This window comes from Loxodonta africana, chromosome 3 (genome assembly GCF_030014295.1).
Source record: "Loxodonta africana isolate mLoxAfr1 chromosome 3, mLoxAfr1.hap2, whole genome shotgun sequence".
Classification (NCBI taxonomy): Eukaryota; Metazoa; Chordata; class Mammalia; order Proboscidea; family Elephantidae; genus Loxodonta; species Loxodonta africana.
In genome coordinates, this window is record NC_087344.1 from 10,644,520 (window position 1) to 10,665,621 (window position 21,102).

At 40.0% G+C, this 21,102-nt stretch overlaps 1 protein-coding gene and 1 long non-coding RNA gene across 21 annotated transcripts in view; one reads left to right on the plus strand and one right to left on the minus strand.

The window, feature by feature from the left end:
* Window positions 1-21,102, minus strand: part of LOC111748359 (uncharacterized) — a 138,057-nt gene that overhangs the window by 99,325 nt on the left and 17,630 nt on the right. For 15 of the 20 annotated variants that reach the window (XR_010321183.1, XR_010321195.1, XR_010321194.1 and 12 more), the window contains 5 exons: window positions 19,832-19,991; window positions 17,883-18,183; window positions 14,011-14,118; window positions 4,722-4,829; window positions 84-191 (listed from right to left, as the gene is read on the minus strand). Coding sequence is in view for 5 of the 20 variants with exons in the window: in XM_064280440.1 (XP_064136510.1) it covers window positions 84-174 (91 nt within the window). In the remaining 15 variants the exon portion in view is untranslated. Of the gene's footprint in view, window positions 1-83; window positions 192-4,721; window positions 4,830-5,275; window positions 5,376-14,010; window positions 14,119-16,649; window positions 16,755-17,882; window positions 18,184-19,831; window positions 19,992-20,609; window positions 20,762-21,102 lie in introns of all 20 variants that reach the window. The other 5 variants (XR_010321186.1, XR_010321187.1, XR_010321188.1 and 2 more) reach the window with 4 other exon arrangements.
* On the plus strand, window positions 11,733-14,378 carry LOC135230600 (uncharacterized). Its single transcript, XR_010321197.1, has 2 exons — window positions 11,733-12,136; window positions 12,593-14,378. It is a non-coding gene; the product is annotated as an uncharacterized LOC135230600 (long non-coding RNA).

The window sequence follows — 21,102 nt, forward strand, 5'->3', positions numbered from 1 at the left end:
CACAAAAGGCCTGTGAAGCACAAGAGGTAAATAGTCATAGACCAAGGCAGAACAATGTTGGGAAATTCAGCTGAGATGCTTACCAGTAATTTTCTCATTGGTTTCCAGGGGCGGCTGGCAGCTCCCAAAGACAATACGCTGCTCTCCTTCCAGATTAATGCTTTTTAAATCCATGTTAGCAGAGCGTGGGTCTGTGAGATGAGACAGAAATAAGGCCTTGTGGTTAGAATTGAAAGAAAACAGACCTTTGTGGGACTTTTAATCATGGTTTGATGCTCAGAATGTGTCATGAATTGTAGCATGTTTATTCTGTCATTTATAATGTGTTTCAAGGGTTTGAATTAAATACTTGCTGAAACGAGTTGTTAAAATTACCTTGCCCACAGCATATGACCTCCAGGGGAGATCTAACACATTTTACTTCACATCAGACACCTCTTTTCATTTTATATCCCATATCAAACTACAGCATTTATAAAGGGAAATGTCACCTAATTGTGCGTTGTCTTAAAAGCCTAAGTAAACATAATGAGTTAAACTCAGGTTAAACCATCTTGCTTAGGTAAATACTCAGGGAGTTTGGATGTGTCTATGGAGCTTCCGTGACCTTGACTGGCACAAGTTGTGCTGGCTTCCCCAGTATTGTGAAATGAAGGTGGTTAGATTGCTTCAGGGAATCTGTGTGGTATTATTCAAAAGATAAAGGAGCTCTTCAACTTTGTTATTGTTAGGTGCCTTCTAGTTACTTCCTCCTCATACCAACCTTATGTACAACAGAAGGGAACCCTGCCCAGTCCTGGGCCATCCTCACAATCATTGCCATGTTTGAGCCCCTTGTTGAAGCCACTGTGTCAGTCCGTCTCATTGAGTGTCTTCCTTTTTTTCATTGACTCTTTGCTTTACCAAGCATGATGTCCTTCTATAGGGACTATTCCCTCCTGATAACTTGTCCAAAGTGTTTGAGATGAAGTCTTACTCTCCTGGCTTCTAAAAAGTATTCTTGCTGTACTTCTTCCAGGTCAGATTTGTTCATTCCTCTGGAAATCCACAGTAACCTCAATGTTCTTCGCCTACATCATAACTCAAATGTGTCAGTTCTTCCTTGCTCTTCTTTATTCACTGTCCAGCTTTCACATGTATATGAGGCAACTGAAAAAGCACGTCTTATATCAGATGCACCTTAGTTCTCAAAGTGGAATCATTGCTTTTTAAGATTTTAAAGAGATCTTTGGCAGCAAATTCACCCAGTGCAATACATCACCTGATTTCTTGACTGCTGCTTTCCTGGACTTCGATTGTGGATGCGAGTAAAATGAAATCCTTGATAACCTCAATATTTTCTCAATACATCGAAGAATTGGTCATTAAAAACAACAACAATCCAACAACACCTAATCCAATCTATTTCAGGTGTTATACAAGCTCTTTTCCCTTAAGCCATGTGAATGTTAGTGAATACACAGGCTCTGCTGAGAATTAGTGTCCTAAAAAATTTCATCCTAACAACTGCACACTATTCCACAGTATTTGGAAGAGAATGTGACCTTAAAGACATCCCTGATCTCTACTAAACGGAGCAGAATGTCTCTCGCCTGCTCCTTTCCAATCTCTAAAAGGGTGCCTGGAGCAATGTGTTAGAAACATACATCTATCAGGATACTCCTTGGTTTAGACTATGTCAAAGACCACCCACCATCTTTGGATTAAGGGTAAATACATACATAATAAACACATACCAGGCCTTCCCGGATTTAGGCGTTTTCTTTCACGGTGCCATTTCCTTTGTTGTACCCTGAAAGTTGTATTCTAAATACTTTAAACCATTCGTGAGCATCTCTTAAACCCATCATCTGACACCTGCTTGTGTTTTTTGCATACGCTGTTCATGCCTTTTGCAAGGCCCTGGAATGGGTGACTGGTCGGCCACCCAGGCCACAGCTGAAACATCACCTCCTCTGTGAAACCATCTCTTATTTCTCCAGACAGAATTAAGTCCTTTGATATATTTGCTCTGATTTCAACTTCTCCAAAATTCTGAGATTGAACTTCTCATGTTCCTTCAGGTATTTTTTTTTTAAGTATTTTTCTTCTTCACTGTATTATGATTCTCTCAAAGTTACAGCCTATATCTTGTTTCCTTTTATACCAAGTGCTGATCCCAGTGCCTCACAATTGCAATTGAACATCATTGAAAAGTCATTATTAGTATCTCAGTTCACTGGACAAAGAGCTGCTAACTGGTTTTTCTGGCTTGAAAATAATTTTTCCTACACTTGAGTTTCTTCATTAAGTGCGTGAGTAGAAGGTAGCATTCATGATCTGGAAGATGTCTAGCCATGGACTTTGTAGTAGACACCTGTGACTTGGACAGCCCAGCATCCCACCCTTCTTCCTTCTTTTAGAGAGACACTCAGCTTTTTCCTTTGCAGAACAAGCTCCAGTCTGGTTCATGTGGGCTTGATAGGAACATCAGTTTGGAATTTTATTGTGTTCACTCCACTCTCTCTTATGTTGTGTGATCACCTGACTCAAGAAATGCCAATCAGATCCCCTTTCCTGGGAAATTGAATCTTGATACAAGGCAGGAAAACACATGGAGTCAAACTATTGCAATAACAAACCTTAGAGGGCCATTCCAATAGTTTCTGATCTCTAGATCCTGGGAATAATGCTGATTCTTATCCCTTTCCAGGGCCTGATTATTGGAATTTTCCAATTCCTTAAGCTGCCCAGTGCCCTTCCAGTGGTTTTTATTTTACTTAAGTTTATAGACTAAGATGAAGGATTGATCACATGGACAGAATGAAGTGTTTTATTTCAAGAGTTTGCCACCCATTGCTATTTTTATCATGAGAAGTTTCTGCATAGGGCATAGCTATGTAGCTCTATACAGTCTTTCAATTGTAGCAGGTTTAGAAGCAAACTCTATGAGTTATTTCATTCACTTTATTTTCTTCTCACAGCTATAAAACCTGCAGACTCTTATGAATTACCTCTTGCTTCTCATCATCACCCAGAAATCTCATCCACATGCTGTTTACACCTGTGTCTACATCACTAACCCATTCGACAATCACCCTTCCTACTAACCAAGTTTCAAGTTAATATCTTTTGTCAACAATGCGTCCATCGGTGTCTCCATATGGCCAGACAAACCAAAAAAAAAAAAAAAAAAACCAAACCCGTTGCCATTGAGTTGATTCAGACTCACAATGACCATATAGGATAGAGTAGAACTGCCCGCACAGGGTTTCCAAGGAGCGCCTGGTGGATTCAAACTGCTGACCTTTTGGTTAGCAGGTGTAGCTCTTAACCACCAGGGTTTCCCTAAGGCCAGGCACTTGATGAGAAACTAATAGGGTGCATTCATCAAGTCAGGCGTTGGTGTGCACTTTGTTTATGAAAGAGAAAAATGAATGAATTTGCTGTATGAAGAGGATATTATTCCTCCTCTTTCCCTCAGGGAAGACCAAACTTCCTACATTTAACTCCTTTCATTTCCTTTCAAATAATGTTCTCCCCCAGCAGGTCATTCATTCAGATGTTGGTATTCTTCCTCAGAGGCTGTGAACATTGGCTTCCAGGGCAGGACCCTGGGAGGAAGAGTTAACCTATGCACAGCAAGCAAAATAGAAAAGGAGGGTGTTAAAATTAAATCAGGCCAATTAGAAAACTTACTTTAGGAAGAAGTATCCACAAAAATGTAAAAATACTCACATTTAACTCTCTAATAGTTAATGTAGTGACCTGAAATAAAAAATTAGAACCGCAGTGCCGTGGTAGAAATTCTAAGAAAAAGAGAAACTAAACTTACCCAGAGAGAAGAGCTTCATTGGCATAGAGTTTTCTTTCTTTAATTTGAAAATGTGTGGTTTAGTTTACCCCAAATATGATAAAAACCAATTAAGAACCAAGTTAAACCCTACATTTTCCAGATACTGCATTTCTGTGAACTACAAATGTCAAGTATCAAAGAAGACAAAAGAGTGACTCTTACTTGTGCCTAACCCAAGGGTTCAAGTTAATTAGACTCTAATGCACACAGTCTGAGTTATACAGTGTTTTCCATAATAATTATATGCTATGGAGACATCTATTAAAAGCCTAAAGTGATCATTTAAATGCAAAATCCCTGAGAGAGCTTCATTGTATTTTTCGTAGTAAATCAACATTACAGCCTTCTAATGGGTGCTTTACTGAGGCATGGATGTTATCAGCAACGCTTGGCAGAACGAAACCCGTCGCTGTGAAATATTTATTAAGTTCAGTTTCTGTCGGTCAGTATTACCAGCTTTCTGGACCTTTTGATTTCAGTGAGAAGCTAAAGGCTAAGTGAGAAACTAAATACGTGGTCACTAGGTGTCTTTCGTATCTCATAATTTCGAAACCACAGACTTCTCTTTTATCTTTTATGCTCAGAGTCACTCCGTTAGAAGGTTCTCTTAATGCTTCCTAGAATGAAAAACAAAAGGTCTATACTAACGTAAATCCATATCCTTCATGAGGCGACTTTAATGAGATGTGTCTGGGTGTGGATTTCTGTGCACCTTTAGAAGAATTCCACAGTCAGTGGCGGGCAATGGAGAAAATCAGAGAGGGTCAGGGAGTCACCGGAGATGCTGAGACAGAACAGGGATACAAGAAACATGTGCGCAGAGCAAAAGATAGACAGCCACAAGCCGAGGCAGCCCAGAGGTGAGAAATTCAGCTGAGATGCTTACCAGTTATTTCCCCGTTGATTGTCAGGGTAGGCTGGCAGCTCAGAATAATAGCACGGAAATTATCTCCTCAAGAAATATATGCCACTCTCATGGGAGCAGAGGTCAGGTCTGTGAAATGAGACAGAGGACAAGGCCTTTTCATTGGAATTGAAAGAAAACATGCATTTGTGGGACTTTCAATCATCATGTTGACGCTCGAATCTGTCATAAAGCGTATTATAGAAGAAAGACTTTCCAAGTCTAAGTAAAATCAAAGAGCTTTATTGAAGCCAATATGTCATTCGAACGGGAAATTCACGAAAACCTGAGGAATCTGAAGCTCATGAATTGCAAAGGGAGGGGTTCAATTCACCTATAGTCATACGCCCATATGAGGAACTTCAATCAGTGTTCAGGCTGGTTTGCAGTGATTGAGGGCAGTCAAAGGCAGGACAAAGCAAAGCCTGACCTTCAACATTATTGGTTGTGTTAATACAACTCACCTATACTGTTTGGCTAAAAGACTTAACTGCAAATACAGGGTCACGGAGGGTGTCTCCTGACCAATCACATACAGTGGCCTGATGGATACGTTCTTCCCAAGCAATGGCATGACGGGTACTTTCAGGAACAGCACTGGTGCCCAGAGCACGAGGTCTCCAGGTGGGGTTTAACCTGCAGGGTTTGATAAGGTTTAATTAGGGTCTTAGCTAACCACAAAGCCTTAATAATAGGATTGGTTTCTAAGTAACAAGGTTTGAGTCTGTGTAAAAATTACATTCAGCCTTTTAACATGAATTTAGCTTTTTTTAGGCCAGGTGCCACTTTTGATTTTGTGTCCCATATCACATTTATTCTGCCATTTACAATTCACTTCAAGGATTTGAATTAAATAAGCAGAGAAACAGAGAAATTAATAAGTTAAGTGACTTCCAAAAGTGAGAATAGAGAGGACAAAAGTAGAGCTTATATTTTCAAACTATCTCTACACTAAAAATATGGCAATCATTGTAAAGAAAAAAAAAAGGAATGTGTACATGCTTTGTGAGATTGATGGCTACGTGTCTCTAAGAGACAAAATTCTGTTACAACTGCAGGATTTATAAACAAAAATGTCACCTAATTATGTACGGCCTTAAAAGTTAAAAAAAAGAAAAATGAGTTAAACTCAAGTTAAAACATCTTGCTTAGGTAAATTGTTTTTGTTGTTGGGTAGGAGCCGTCGAGTTGTTTCCTGCTCATACCGACCCTATGTACAACAGAACAAAGCACTGCCTGGTCCTGCACCATCCACACAACTGTTAGGTTTGAACCCATCGTTCCAGTCACTACGTCAACCCATCTTGTTGATGGTCTTCCTCTTTTTTTTTTTTATTCTTTGCTTCTTAATTCAAAATCCTTTTTTTTAAATGAACTTTAGATGAAGGTTTACAGAACAAACTAGTTTCTCATTAAACAGCTAGTACACATATGGTTTTATGACATTAGTTAACAACCCCACGACATGTCAACATTCTCCCTTCTTGACCTTGGGTTCCCTGTGACCAGCTTTCCTGTTCCCTCCTGCCTTCTAGTCTTTGCCCCCGGACAGGTGTGCCCCTTTAGTCTCATGTTGTTTTCTGGGCCTGTCCAATCTTTGGCTGAAGGGTGAAACTCAGGAGCTGAAAGGGTGTCTGGGGTCCATACTCTCAGGGTTTCCCCAGTCTCTGTCAGGCCAGCAAGTCTGGTCTTTCTTTTTGAGTTAGAATTCTGTTCTACCTTTTTCTCCAGCTCTGTCCAGGACCCTCTACTGCGATCCCTGTCAGAGTAGTCAGTGGTGGTAGCCAGGTACCATCTAGTTGTACTGGACTCAGTCTGGTGGAGGCCATGGTAGATGTGGCCCATTAGTCCTTTGGACTAACCTTTCCCTAGTATCTTTGGTTTTCTTCATTCTTCCTTGCTCCCGAGGGGGTGAGACCAATAGAGTATTCTAGATGGCTGCTCACAGGCTTTTAAGACTCCAGACACTACTCACCAAAGTAGAATGAGAACATTTTCTTTGTAAACTATGTTATGCCAATTGAGCTAGATGTTCCCTGAGACCATGGTCCCCACAGCCCTCAGCCCAGCAATTCGGTCTCTCAGGGAGTTTGACTCTGTCTACGGAGCTTCCATGATCTTGCCTTGTACAAGTTGTGCTGGCTTCCCCAGTATTGTGTACTGTTTTACCCTTTACCAAACTTGCCACTTATCTATTGTCTATTTAATGTTTTTCCATCCTGCCCCTCCCCTCCATCAGAACCATCAAAGACTGTTCCTTTTTGTGTGTAAACTTTTTCATGAATTTTTCCAGTAATGGGCTCATAGAATATTTGTCCTTTTGTGATTGACTTATTTCACTGAGCATAATGCCCTCCAGATTCTTCCATGTTATGAGATGCTTCACAGATTCATCATAGTCCTTTATCATTGGGCAGCACTCCATTGTGTGTATGTACAACAGTTTGATTATCTATTCATCTGTTGTTGGACATTTAGGTTGATTCCATCTTTTTCCTATTGTGAACAATGCTGCAATGAACATGGGTGTGCATATGTCTATTCATGCGATGCCTCTTTTTCTCTAGGATATATTACTAGGAGTGGGATTGCTGGATCATACGGTATTTCTAGCTTTCTAAGGAAGCACCATATTGTTTTCCAAAATGGTCTTTCATTTTGCATTCGCACCAGCAGTGCTTGAGTCCTGATCTCCCCGCAGCTTAACATTTATTATTTTCTGTATCTTTCATTTGTCCCAGTAATGGCAGGGTGAGATGGTATCTCATTGTGGCTTTGATTTGCATTTCTTTAATAGCTAGTGATCACAAACATTTCCTCATGTGTCCATTGGCCACTTGTATGCCTTCTTTACTGAAGTGTCTGTTCATTTCCTTTGTCTATTTTTTAATCGGATTATTTGTCTTTTTGTTGTAGAGGTGTTGGTTTTTCTTATAGATTTTAGAGATTAGAACTTTGTCTGATTTGCAATAGCCAAAATTTTTTTCCCAGTCTGTAGGTTCTCTTTTTACTCTTTTGGTGAAGTCTTTTGATGAGCTTAAGTGTTTAATTTTTAGAAGATCCCAGTTAACTAGCTTATCTTCTGGAGTTTGTGTGTTGTTGGTTGTGGTTTGTATCTTGTTAATGCCATATATTTTTTTTTTCTAGTATTGATGTTATTTTTTCTTCTATGAACTTCATAGTCTTTGGCTTTATATTTAGGTCTTTGATCCATTTTGAGTTAGTTTTTGTATATGGTGGCGTGAGGTATGGGTCCTATCTCATTTTTTTGTGGATGGACTTCCAGTTTTGCCAGCACCATTTGTTAAAAAGTCTGTCTTTTGCTCATTTGATGGACTTTGAGACCCTGTCGAAAATGAAGTGACCACAGGTAGATGGATTTACATCTTGGTTCTCAATTTTTTTCTGTTGGTCAATGTATCTGTCCTTGTACCAGTACCAGGCTGTTTTGACTACCATAGTAGGTTCTGAGGTCAGGGAGTGTGAGTCCTCCTACTTTATTCTTCTTCTTCAGTAGTGCTTTACTTATCCAGAGCTTCTTCCCTTTCCGTATAAAGTTAATGATAAGTTTTTCCATCTCTTTAAAGAATGTTGTTGGTATTTGGATGGAGATCGCATTGTATTTGTAAATCACTTTGGGTGGAATTGTCATGTTCACAACGTTGAGTCTACCCATCCATGAACATGTTATGTTTTCCCATTTATGTAGATCTCTTTTGGTTTCTTTTAGTAGTGTTTTGAAGTTTTCTTTGTATACGTCCTTTACAACTCTGGTTCCTAAGTGTTTTATTTTTTTAGGGGGTGTTATAAATGAAGTTACTTTCATGATTTCCTTTTCATCACTCTCTTTATTGGTATATAGGAATCTAACTGATTTCTGTATGTTTATCTTGTATCTTGCTGGTCTGCCGAATCTTTCTATTAGTTTCAGCAGTTTTCTCTTGGAGCCTTTTGGGTTTTTTATGTATAGTATCATAAAAAAAAAAAAAACAAAAAAACCACTGCCATCGAGTCGATTCTGACTCATAGCAACCCTATAGTATCATATCTGCAAATAGGGATAGTTTAACTCCTTCCTTACCAATTTGGATGACCTTTAATTCTTTTTCTTGCTTTATTGCTCTAGCTAGAACTTCCAGCACAATGTTAAATAGGAGTGGTGATAAAGGGCATCCTTGTCTTGTTCCTGTTCTCAAGGGGAATGTTTTCAGCTTCTCTCCATTAAGAATGATGCTGGCCATTGGTTTTTGCATATATGCCCTTTGTTATGTTGAGAAACTTCCCTTCTATTTCTATTTTATGAGAACTTTTATCAGGAATGAGTGTTGGACTTTTTCAAATACCTTTTCTGCATTGATCGAAATGATCATGTGATTCTTTTCTTTCCTTTTATTTATGTGGTGTATTACGTTGATTGATTTTCTAATATCGAACCATCCTTGCATACCTGGTATGAATTCTACTTGGTCTTGGTGTATATACATATTTTTATATCATGCTGAATTCTATTGGCTAGAATTTTGTTGAGAATTTTTGCATCTATATTCATGAGAGATACTGGTCTGCAATTTTATTTTTTTCTGGTGTCTTTACCTGGTTTTGGTATCAGGGTTATGCTGGCTTCATAGAATGAATTTGGCAGTATCACTTCCTTTTCTATATTCTGAAATAGCTTGGGTAGTATTGGCATAAGCTCTTGTCTAAATGGTAGAATTCTCCAGTGAAGCCATCTGGGCCAGAGCTTTTTTTGTTGGGAGTTTTTTTTACTACCTTTTCAATCTCTTCCCTTCTTATGGTCTGTTCAGATTTTCAACATCATTTTGTGTTAGTTCGAGTAGGTAGTGTGTTTCCAGAAATTTGTCCATTTTCTCTAGGTTTGAAATTTGCTGGAGTATAGTTTTTCATAATACTCTGTTATGATCCTTATTATTTCAGTTGGGTCAGTTGTAATGTTCCCCATTTCATTTCTTGCTTGGATTATTTGTGTCTTCTCCTGTTTTTCTTTTGTCAGTTTGGCCAGTGGTTTGTTAATGTTGTTGATTCTTTCAAAGAACCAACTTTTGGTTTTGTTGATTCTTTCTATTGTTTTTCTATTCCGTATTTCATTTCTTTCTGCTCTGGTCTTTATTACTTCCTTCCTCCTGTTGGCTGTGAGCTCCTTTTGCTGTTCTCTATTTGTTCATTGTGTAGATAATGTTTTTGATTTTGTCCCTTTCTTCTTTTTTGATGTGTGCATCTATTGCTATAAATTGACCTCTGAGCATGGCCTTGATGTGTCCCAAAGGTTTTGGTATGATGTGTTTTCATTCTCATTTGATTCTAAGAATTTTTTTTATTCCATCTCTGATCTTCTATTACCCAGTGTTTTTTAAGCAGGGTCTTATTCAGTTTCCACGTAATTGATTTTTTTTTTCCTTGCTCTTTCTGTTGTTAATTTCTACTTTGATGGCATTGTGGTCAGAAAAGATACTTTGTATTATCTCAATGTTTTGGATTTTGTTGAAAGTTGCTCTGTGGCCTATTCAGGAGAACATTCCATGTGCATTGGAAAATAACATGTACTTTTAAGTAGTTGGGTGGAGTGTTCTACATAGGTCTATGAAGTCAAGTTGCCTGATTTTCACCTTTACTTCTTCTGTATCTTTGTGGAACTTCTTTCTTTATGTTCTGTCCTTTACCAAAAGTGGTGTGTTGAAGTCTCCTCGTATTATTGTATAACTGTCAATTTCTATTTTCAGTGCTGTTAGAGTTTGTTTTATGTATTTTGTAGGTCTGTTATTGGGGTTCGGTCTTCTTGATGGATTGTCCTGTTTTAATCATTATATAGTGCCCTTCTTTGTCTTTTATGGTGGATTTTGTTTTAAAGTCTACTTTATCTGTGATTAGTATTGTCACTCCTGCTTTTTTGGCAGTTATTTGCTTGATATATTTCTTTCCATCCTCGGATTTTTAATAAGTTTACATCTTTGTTTCTAAGGTGTGTCTCTTGTAGATAGCATATTGATAGATCCTGTTTTTTAATCCATTCTGTCAGTCTCTGTCTCTTTATGTGTACATTTAGGCCATTTACATTCAGTGTAATTATTGATAGGTGTGAGTTTATTGATGTCATTTTGTAGTGCTGACATTTTCTTTGTTCCTCTTATTCTCATGTGCTGAATTCCTTTCATTTGTGGATTTCTTTTCCGTTTCTTTTGTTTTTGTAGGTTTTGTTTTTATTGAGACTTTATGTTTTCCTTTTTATTTTGATGAGTCAGTTTGTTAACTTCCTTTGTGGTTACCTTGGAATTTATGGGTCTTCCTCTTTTCTGCTGACCCTTTACTATACCAAGCATGATGTCCTTCTCCAGGGACTGGTCCTTCCTGATACCAAGTCCAAAGTATGTGAGACATAGGCTCGCCATCCTTGCTTCTAAGAAGCATTCTGACTGTACTTCTTTCAAGTAGATAAATACTAGATATATTTTAAAGAAGTCAAAGAAATATTTAAAAACAGGAGAGGTAAGTAATCTATGAGGGTTTTCGTATCATCCTAGCATGAAACCCTGTCCTTCTTAAGGCAACTTTTCACACATGTGGTGTTCAGCAACTTCTTATATATACTTTAATGGTGGGAGCAAACTGACTGAACCAGTTCAGTGTCTTCCAGACTTCTTCCCCACCTGCTTTCTCACTCTCTGTGCTTTGACACCACCATCCACCTGTCAGTTTGCCATACTGTGGTGGAAAATGTCGCTGAAAAATTGGAAGAGATGCCACCTGTATTTCAAATACCAGCAGGGCCACCCATGGTGAACAGCTTTCAGCAGAGCTTCCAGGCTAAGACTGACTAGGTAGAAAGGCTTAATGATTTACTTATAAAATTTAGCTGATGAAAATCTTATGGATCATAAAAGAATATCGTCCTATAGAATGCTGGAAGATGAGCCCCTAGGTTGGAAGGAGCTACACAATGGCCACAATAATGGACTCAAATACCAATGATCATGAAGATAGATCTGTTCCAGTCCATAGGCCAGGAAGCTATCTTCCAAATTTCTTGGCAGATGGGTGAGCACCTCCAATGCTGCATCTGTTTGCTGAATCATTTCAATTGGTATTGCATCAATTCTGGAGCCTGGCTTTTTGCCATTCCCTTCAGTGCAGCTGAGACTTCTTCCTTCAGTTCTTGATCATATGCTACCTCCTAAAATGGTTAAACATCAACGAATTCTTTTTTGTACAGCGACTTTGTGTATTCTTTCCACCTTCTTTGGATGCTTCCTGCATTGTTCAATATTTTGCCCATAAATTTTAGAATGCTTCAATATGGAAAATCAAGGTTTGAATTTTTTCTTCGCTTATCTCATCTTGAGAACTGCCTAGTGTGATCTTCTATTTTGATCTTCTAACTCCAGGTATTTGCACATTTCATTGTAATACTTTGTCTTCTCAAGCCATCCTTTGAAATCTTCTGTTCGGCTATTTTACTTCATTATTTCTTCTGTTCACTTTAGTTACTCTACCTTAAGGGCAAGTTTCAGAGTCTCTTCTGACATCCATTTTGGTCTTTTCTTTCTTTCCTGTCTTTTTAATGACCTCTTGCTTTCTTCATGTATGATGTCCTTGATGTCATTCCACAGCATGTCTGGTCTCTGGTCATTTAGTGTTCAACGTGTGAAACATATTCCTAAGATGGTTTCTAAATTAGGGTGGGATGTACTCAAGGTCATATTTTGGCTTTCATGGACTTGCTCTAATTTTCTTCAGCTTCAGCTTGAACTTGCATATGAGTCATTGATGGTCTGTCCATAGTTGGCCCCAGCCTTGTTTTAACTGATAATATTGAGCTTTCCCATCGTCTCTTTCCACAGCTATAGTCAATTTGATTCCTGTTCATCTCATTTTTTGAGGTACATCCTGAAGTACAATGGTATCAGTGACTGGATAATATCCATATGCTTAAAAGGAACACCAGTTGATACGACTATTATTCAAATTTATGCACCAATCACTAATGCCAAAGATGAGGAAATTGAAGATTTTTATCAACTTCTGCAGTCTGAAATTGACCAAACATCAATCAACATGCATTGATCGTTACCAGTGATTGGAATGCCAAAGTTGGAAACGAAGAAGGATCGGTAGTTGGAAAATAGGTACTTCGTGATAGAAATGACACCGGAGATTACATGACAAATTTTGAAGGTCAATGTCATCTTCATTGCAAATACCTTTTTTCAACAACATAAATGGCAAATAGCTAATGTAGTGGCGTGAAATAAAAATTACAACTGGAATGTCACGGTACAAATTCTAAGAAAAAGAGAAACTCAACTTCCCCAGACAGAAGAACTTTATTGGCATAGATTTTTTGTCTTTGTTTTTTTTTCTTTAATATGAAAATGTGTACTTTAGTTTACCCCAAATATGACAAAACCCATTAAAAACCATGTTAAATCCTGCATTCTCCAGATATTACATTCTTGTGTAGTATAAATGCCAGGTATAAAAGAAGAATAAACAGTGATTCTTACATGTGCCTATCCCAATGGTTCAATTTAACTAGACTATAGTGTGCATATTCTGAGTTATACAATTTTTTTCATAATAATTTAAAAAAATTTTTTTATGGAGTTATCTATTAAAAGCCTAAAGTGATCATTTCCATACAAAATCCTTGATACAGCTCCATTATATTTTTCATACTAAATTAACATTATAGCCTTCTAATAAATCCTTTCATTAAGTGTGGATGTTATGAGCAATATTTGGCAAAATAAAATCTTTCACTGTGAAATATTCATTATTAAGTGTCAGACAATATTAAGTGTTTTCTGAACCTTATGATTTCAGTGAGAAACTAAAAGCTAAGTGAGAAACTAAAAATCCCCAGACAAAGCTTATGTGCCATACAAAAATCTGTGGTCACTAGGTGTGTTTTGTATTTCATAATTGCCGTACAACTGGCTTCTCTTTTGTCTTTTATGCTCAGAGGCACTCCACTAGAAGGTTGTCCGTTCCATAGAATGAAAAACAAAAGTCTATACTAATTTAAATACATATCCTTCATAAGGCAATTCAAATGAGTTGTTCCTGTGTGTGGATTTGTATGTACAATTAGAAGAATTTCATGGTCAGTGAAGAGCAAAGGGAGAAAATCAGAGAGGGTCGGGAGTCAATGGAGATGCTGAGACAGAAGGGGGTACAGAAAAGGCCTGCACAGCGCAATAAGTAAAATAGTCACAGACAAAGGCAGAGCAGTGCTGGGAATTCCAGCTGAGATGCTTACCGGTAATATTTCTATTGGCTTCCAGGGGACGCTGGCAGCTCACAACGACAGCATTTGGCTTCCCTTTTTGATTTTTGACCTTCAAATTTATGGGATCAAGTTCCAGGTCTGGGAGATGAGACAGACAGACACAAGGCCTTATTGTTGAAATTGAAAGAAAACCGATATTCATAGGACTTCTAGTCACAGTGTTAACAGAATCTATTATGAAGTGTATCTTGTTTATTTTGCCATTTACAATTTATTTCAAGGGTTTATATTAAATAAGCAAAGAATCAAAAAATAAAAAAAAAAACAATGATTCCCCATGGAAGTTAAGTGACTTCATAAGATAATAATATAGAGAGAGAAGAGTAGAACTGGCTTTTTATGTGGCCTCTAAACAGCTGAGAAACATTATAAAAATAAAGTATTGCATACATACTTAGTCAGATTGACGGCTACATGTCCCCAAGACACAATATTCTGTTACAACTGTAGGATTTATAAATGAAAATGTCACCTAAAAAAGTGCATTGCCTTAAGAGCCAAAGAAAAAGACAATAATTTAAACTCAGGTTAAAACATCTTGCTTAGGTAAATGCTAGGTATCTTTTAAAGATGAAACCAAAGGAATATTTAAAAAATAGGACAGCTAAGAAATCTTTGAGGGTTTTAGTATCATCCTGGCATGAAACCCTGTCCTTCTTAAAGCTACTTTTTCACACATTGTGTTCAATAACATTTTAAATAAACTTTAAAAGTGGCAGCAAACTGACTGAACAAGTTCAGTATCTTCTGGGTTCCTTCCCCACCTGCTTTCTCACTCTCTGTACTTTGGCACCACTGCCCATCTGTCAGTTTATCGTACTGAGTTAGCTTGCTTGTTGCTACCATACTAGAAGCTATGCCAGCAGTATTTCACACACCAGCTGAGTCACCCATGGTGGGCAGCTTTCAGCAGAACTTCCACACTAAGACTGGCTAGGAAGAAAGGCTTAATGATTTGTTAGGGCTGTCAAGTTGGCTCTGACTCATAGCAAACCCATGTACAACAGAAGGAAACATTGCCCGGTCCTGCACTGTCCTCACAATCATTGCTATGTGTGAGCCCATTAGTGCAAGCACCGTGTCAATCCATCCCATTGAGGGTCTTCCTCTTTTTCACTGACATTCTACTTTACCAAGCATTATGTCTTTCTCCAGGGACTGGTCCCTCTTGATAATATGTCCAAAGTAATTGAGATGAAGTATTGCCACCCCCATTTCTGAGGAGCACTCTGGCTGTACTTCTTCCAAGATAGATTTGTTTTTTAGTCTAGCAGTCCATGGGATATTCAATAGTCTTTGCCAAAACCATTATTTGAATGCACCAATTCTTCTTTGTTTCTTCCGTCTGGCAGTCTACAGTATTTTCAATATTCTTTGCCAACACCATAGTTTAAATGCATCAATTCTTCTTCAGTCTTCTGTATTCATCGTCCAGCTTTCACATGCATATAAGGTGATTGAAAATACCATAACTTTGGTGTTGTTGCTAGGTGTCATGGAGTTGGTTATGACTTATAGCAACCCTGCAACAGAATGAAACACTGCCTGGTCCTGTGCCATCCTCACTATCGTTGTTATGCTTCAGCCCTTTGTTGCAGTCACTGTGTCAATCTACCTTGCTGAAGGTCTTCCTCTTTTTCTCTGAACCTCTACTTTACCTAGCATGATGTCCTTCTCCAGGGACTGATCCCTGGTGATAACATGTCCAAAGTATGGAGACGAAGTCTCACCATCCTCACTTCTAAGGAGCATTCTGGCTGTACTTCTTCCAAGACAGATTTGTTCATTTGTCTGGCAGCCCATGCTATGTTCTATATTCTTCACCAACACCATAATTCAAAGGCATAAATTCTTCTTTGGTCTTCCTTATTCCTTGCTCAGCTTTCACATGCATATGAGCTGATTCAAAATACCTTGGCTTGGGTCAGGTGCACCTTAGTCCTTAAAGTGACATCTTTGCTTTTTAATACTTTAAAGAGGTCTTTTGCCCCAGAATCACCCAACGCAATGTGTTGTTTCATTTCTTGACTGCTGCTTTCCATGGGCATTGATTGAGGATCTAAGTAAAATGAAATCCTTGACAACTTCAATTTTTTCTCTGTTTGTCATCATGTTGCTTGTTAATCCAGTTGTAAAGATTTTTGTTTTTTTTGTGTTGAGGTATAATCCATACTGAAGGCTGTGGTCTTTGATCTTCATTAGTAAGTTCTTCAAGTCCTCTTCACTTTCAGCAAGCAAAGTTGTGCCATCTGCATAACACAGGCTGTTAATGAGTCTTCCTGCAATCCTGACATAGTGTTCTTCTTCATATAGTCCAGCTTCTCGGATTATAGGGTCGCTAACGAGTGGGTATCGACTCAACTGTAGTTTTTTTTTTTTTTTTTTTGGCTTTGGTTTGGTGCACCTGATTTGTATACTTCTGCCCAATCACTTGATGGGAGTTACAAGACCATGGTAAGAAAGGCCATATAAAAGCTACCCATGGTACCACAGCATACCACTCTGCCTGCTGACCAACCCAGCCCTGCATGTGGCACTTAGCCTGAGGAGGGTGGGGGGTGACCTTGCCTGAGAAACCTGGAGCCGGGCTGTGAAGGAGGAACACTAACCTGGATCTTTCATATCTCCCCAGCTTCCAGGAGCCTCAAAAGCCTCAGAAATAGGTGGGGCTGGACACAGGTACAAGAGATGACCTTGATCAGGCCCTGGAAGGGCTAGAGGGGGGCCGGGAAGAGGCTCGGTATAAGGGTGGCTGAAGTTCACCTGGATTTTAAACATTTCTACTGTTTATGACAGTGCTTCATCCCATGCCTCCCTTCAATCTTATTTTCCTAGCAAGGACAGGGAAGAATGGGAGCTTGCATAGTTCTGTAAGCATACACCTGAAATCTGTTACTTCTAAGGTCAGAGCTAGTTCTAAACAAAATCATAACATTAAGAAAAGCTTTACCCTGGGCAAGTTACTAAGCTTCTAGGATGTGGCTATCTGGTTCTCCGGAGTGATATGAAGATAAAGTGAGACAATGTGCATGCTACACCTTGCAAATTGAAGCATGCCTTATCAGGCCAGGTGTGGTTGCAACTCTGTTGACTGTGGGGCCCTGAGGGTCCTGAGAGCCTGTGCTGCCTGCCTGAGGGTCAGCAGAAGCAGAGCCCAACAGATAAACTCCAGCCAAAGCACCAGAACCTCTAAGCTGACCTTCCCGGGAGTGTTTGCCTTCTAGGAGGACTTAGAAAGAGAACATTATTAGGTCCAGATACATAAATGGCAGACAGTGAGATTTCAGGCACCAGGAGGGCAGCCGTTTGACTGTGGGGGCCTTTTCAAACCACAGAATTAGACCACAGCAACTCAATTATGTTGGGCCTCTGTCTCTCCCCCAAGGTTGGATATGAGATGAAAGGTAAGAGGCAATGAAGTTTCAGCCCAGAATTCCACAAAGAGCAGCCACACCTGGGCACCAGAGGTACCAGGAAAGTTTTGGCAGGGATTGGGATCTCTGAGTCTCATGGAATGGGGTCCCTTTAACCCCATGGCCTGGAGCTGGGGACCATCGCCTTGTTCTCTGTAGGCAAGAGACTGAGGTGTGCAGAGAAGAAAATGTGCCCAGCAAGTCTTCATTCCATCCTAGAGGAGCCTTGGGAGCCATGAGAAGCCCCTTAAGAAGCCTCTCCCAACCCCAAGTGGACAGTGTGGTTCACTGACGTCCCAAGGCTGGTCCACCTTCTGGCATGCTCACAGTCCAGTCACTCAAGAGAGCCCTCAGAGACCAGGACAGAGTAGGCACTGAAGAACACACACACACACACACACACACACACACACACACACACACACTTACCTGGGTCAAGTGACACTTTCACCTGGACTCCAAGGTCAGTTAAAAATCGCTCAATCCCACACCAGTAGAAATCTTCATCATCTTCCGTGAGCTTCTCTATAGTAATAGTGAATATGTGTTTTGTATGATTGTCCCTGATGGACACACGGCCTTTCTTCACCTCCTGCTCTGATCCAGTAGTTTTAACAAGGGTTTTATAGCTACCCCAATCAGCTCCTCAACACCACCACTTGTAGTAGGTCTCCCATCCTGGGTCATGATGACATGTCACAGTCAATGAACTTCCTTCCGGACCACTAACCTGGAAAACACAAACCCATGTACCTGTCATCTCCCACCCTGAGTGGAAGGCCACAGCCTCCTGCAGTGGGAATAGCTCCCAAATCCAAGTGCCTGATGAGTTGAATAGCAGTCAAGGAAGGAATATACCTTCCACAAGACAGACCTTCTGTCCTTCAAAATTCCACTGGTCAAAGCCACCATTTCAGTCACTGAAGAGCATAAATACAAATTTCAAAAGAAATAAAAATGTTGACACTGAGCAATAACAGCTTTCTATAATTCACTGATATCCCTGCCCTATGGCCCATATACAATTGACCCTTCATATTCATGTGTTCCTCACTCGGGATTCAATCAACTCTGGATCGAAAACATTGAAGGAAAAAAAATTCCAAAAAGCAAAATTTAAATTTGTCACCTGCTGAGCACTACACTGAATAGACACAAACGAAGTGATGTGTAGGCATACCCTGCTGTAGCTTCCCACTGTCTCGCAGATCCTCAGTCTCTCTCTAGCACTCACTGTTTGAGCATTGTTCACCTCTGAATTGTTTGTTCACTACTTGTACTGTGTGCACCCTTTGTTCCGGTGAGAAAAATGGCTCCTAAAAAGCCTGGGTTCATGATAAAGTGTTTGCAAAGACAGAGAAAGCATTGTGTATGGCTAGAGGACATGTCACAGAAGCATATCCCTGTTGATGGCAAAATCATGCATGAAGAAGCACTTAGCTGCTTTGAGCACTACTGTGAGGGGGTTGAGGAGAGCAAGAGGAAGGAGCTTAAGGCTAGTAAAGGATGGCTGGCTAGCTGTGTAAAGCACTACAGCCTCACAAACTTCAAGATCACTGGAGAATCACATGGGCTGATGGCCAGGCAGAAGCAGTGTCCCCAGAAGAGCTCAAGAAACTCATAAAAGAGAAAGGCTATCTTCCAGAGCAAGCCTTCAACTGTGATGAAACAACTATTTACCTAGCATTTACACTACATTAGATATTGTAAGTAACCTAGGAATGATTTAAAGTATACAGGAGGATGTGTGCAGGTTATACGAAAATGCTACGCCATTTTATATAAGGGACTTGAGCAACCTCTGACTTTGGTATCTGCGGGGGTCCTGAAACCAATCCCCAGTGGATACCAAGGGACAATTTTAATCTTTATATTTCAAGGTATATCCTTTTGCAGCCATCTTCGTATTATACTAATCTTCTGTTGCTAGATGCTGTCGAGTTGATTCTGACTCACAGTGACCCCATGTGACAGAGTAGAACTGCCCCATAGGGTTTTCTAGGCTGTAATCTTTATAGAAACAGAGAGCATGATCTTTCTCCCTCAGAGCCGCTGGGTGGGTTCCAGTGGCCAACCTTTCAGTCTTCCTCATTTCCCTGGCCAAGTGGGGCTAGTCAGTCTGTCCATTTTGTAATGTCAGCTGCTAAGTGATCATGAAGTATGCTGAACTGAGCTCACTAGGAAAACTGTGCTCAATATTTCTGTGTTGAGTGAGTATGGAACACACAAGGTTCACAGCATTATTTGAAAGAACTAGTTAGACATGTTCGGCTTCTCGGCAGGATGCCTTCCTCATGGGTTCCCTCATCAATCTGCCAGCCACTCCCTCTTGCTGGATAAGGTGTTCTCCTGGATATAGACCCAGGTCCCGTGCTCACCTGGACACAAGAAGAGGAAGGAGATGAACAGCAGCAGGTGCATTTTCTCTTCACACTGGACCCCCATAGTACAGTCCGTCAGCAAGAACAAACCCCTTCGTCTTCCAGCCCTTCTTTTTCTCACGGTCGCTCTTGCTCTTCTTCTGGCAGCCACTTCCTACTGGTGAGTAAGATTAAAAGAAGAAGGAATTGGTGAAGTTACAGGGTAGTTAACAATGCAAGAACCAATGGGGATCATGAGCTTTTGAGAACTACCTCCCTGCTGAGGACCTCAATGGGCTGTCTCTAAAAAGAACTTCACAGCCCCTTCCCTGCCTTGTGGGGATTTGCAGACAAAGACCCATTGTTTCTGGATAGTTCAGTCTAACATTACCCCAGCTCCCACCAAGAGGCCTCTACCGAAGTATGATTTAGTATTAGGCCATTAGGTCTTGCTTTTATCAAAGGTCGCTATCACTTTGCCTCTTCTGCAAAATCACAATTGTTATTCAGGGCCCCTTGTATAAGAATCCATATAACAATATAAAACACCTAGAATAGGCAAGTGTATAGAGAGCTAAGTTTATTAGTGGTTACTGGAGCAGAAGGAAGAGAGGGAGGGGAAAACGGGGACTCATTTCTTAGGGGACTCTGAGCTTCTGTTAAGGGGGATAGGAAATTTTGGAAACAAAAAGCTGTTATGATTAAAGAATAAAATGAACATAATTCATGTCACTGAATTGCATGGGTAGAAAAAAAATTGGTGAAATGGCAAACGTTTTGTTACATATATGCTTACCATAATAATAAAAAAGAATCCACATACAAATTTCTCTTAGAATCACATGCAGGGAAAAACTCTTCTTTGACTGAAAGTGCCCAGGTTTTCTTTGTCAGATAAGTATCACATGTGCCATCTTGCTTCCCATTTTGTCTTGACTGCCAGGAAGTCTAAAACCACATGCAATACTCAAATGCAGTAACAACCCAGCCTCACTCCAGAGTGGGCCCTCTAGACCCTCAGCTGTTTGCTTGGCTCTGGTCAGCATGGTCAGCTCCAGGCGGGCTGATTCACCTTGGGACAAACCTGTGGACAGGTAACTCTGAATGACAGCATGAAGGCCCCACCTGGGCCTGGGTCTGGGGACACCAGTGTCAAGTGGCATGACCAGGGACCATGAATGGGGCATATACCCTACTGCACAGGTGAGAAACAGACCCAGAGGACCTCCAACACTGGTGATGGAGGGCAGTGGCAACAGTGCATGACATGCTTTCTGGGGTCACATTGT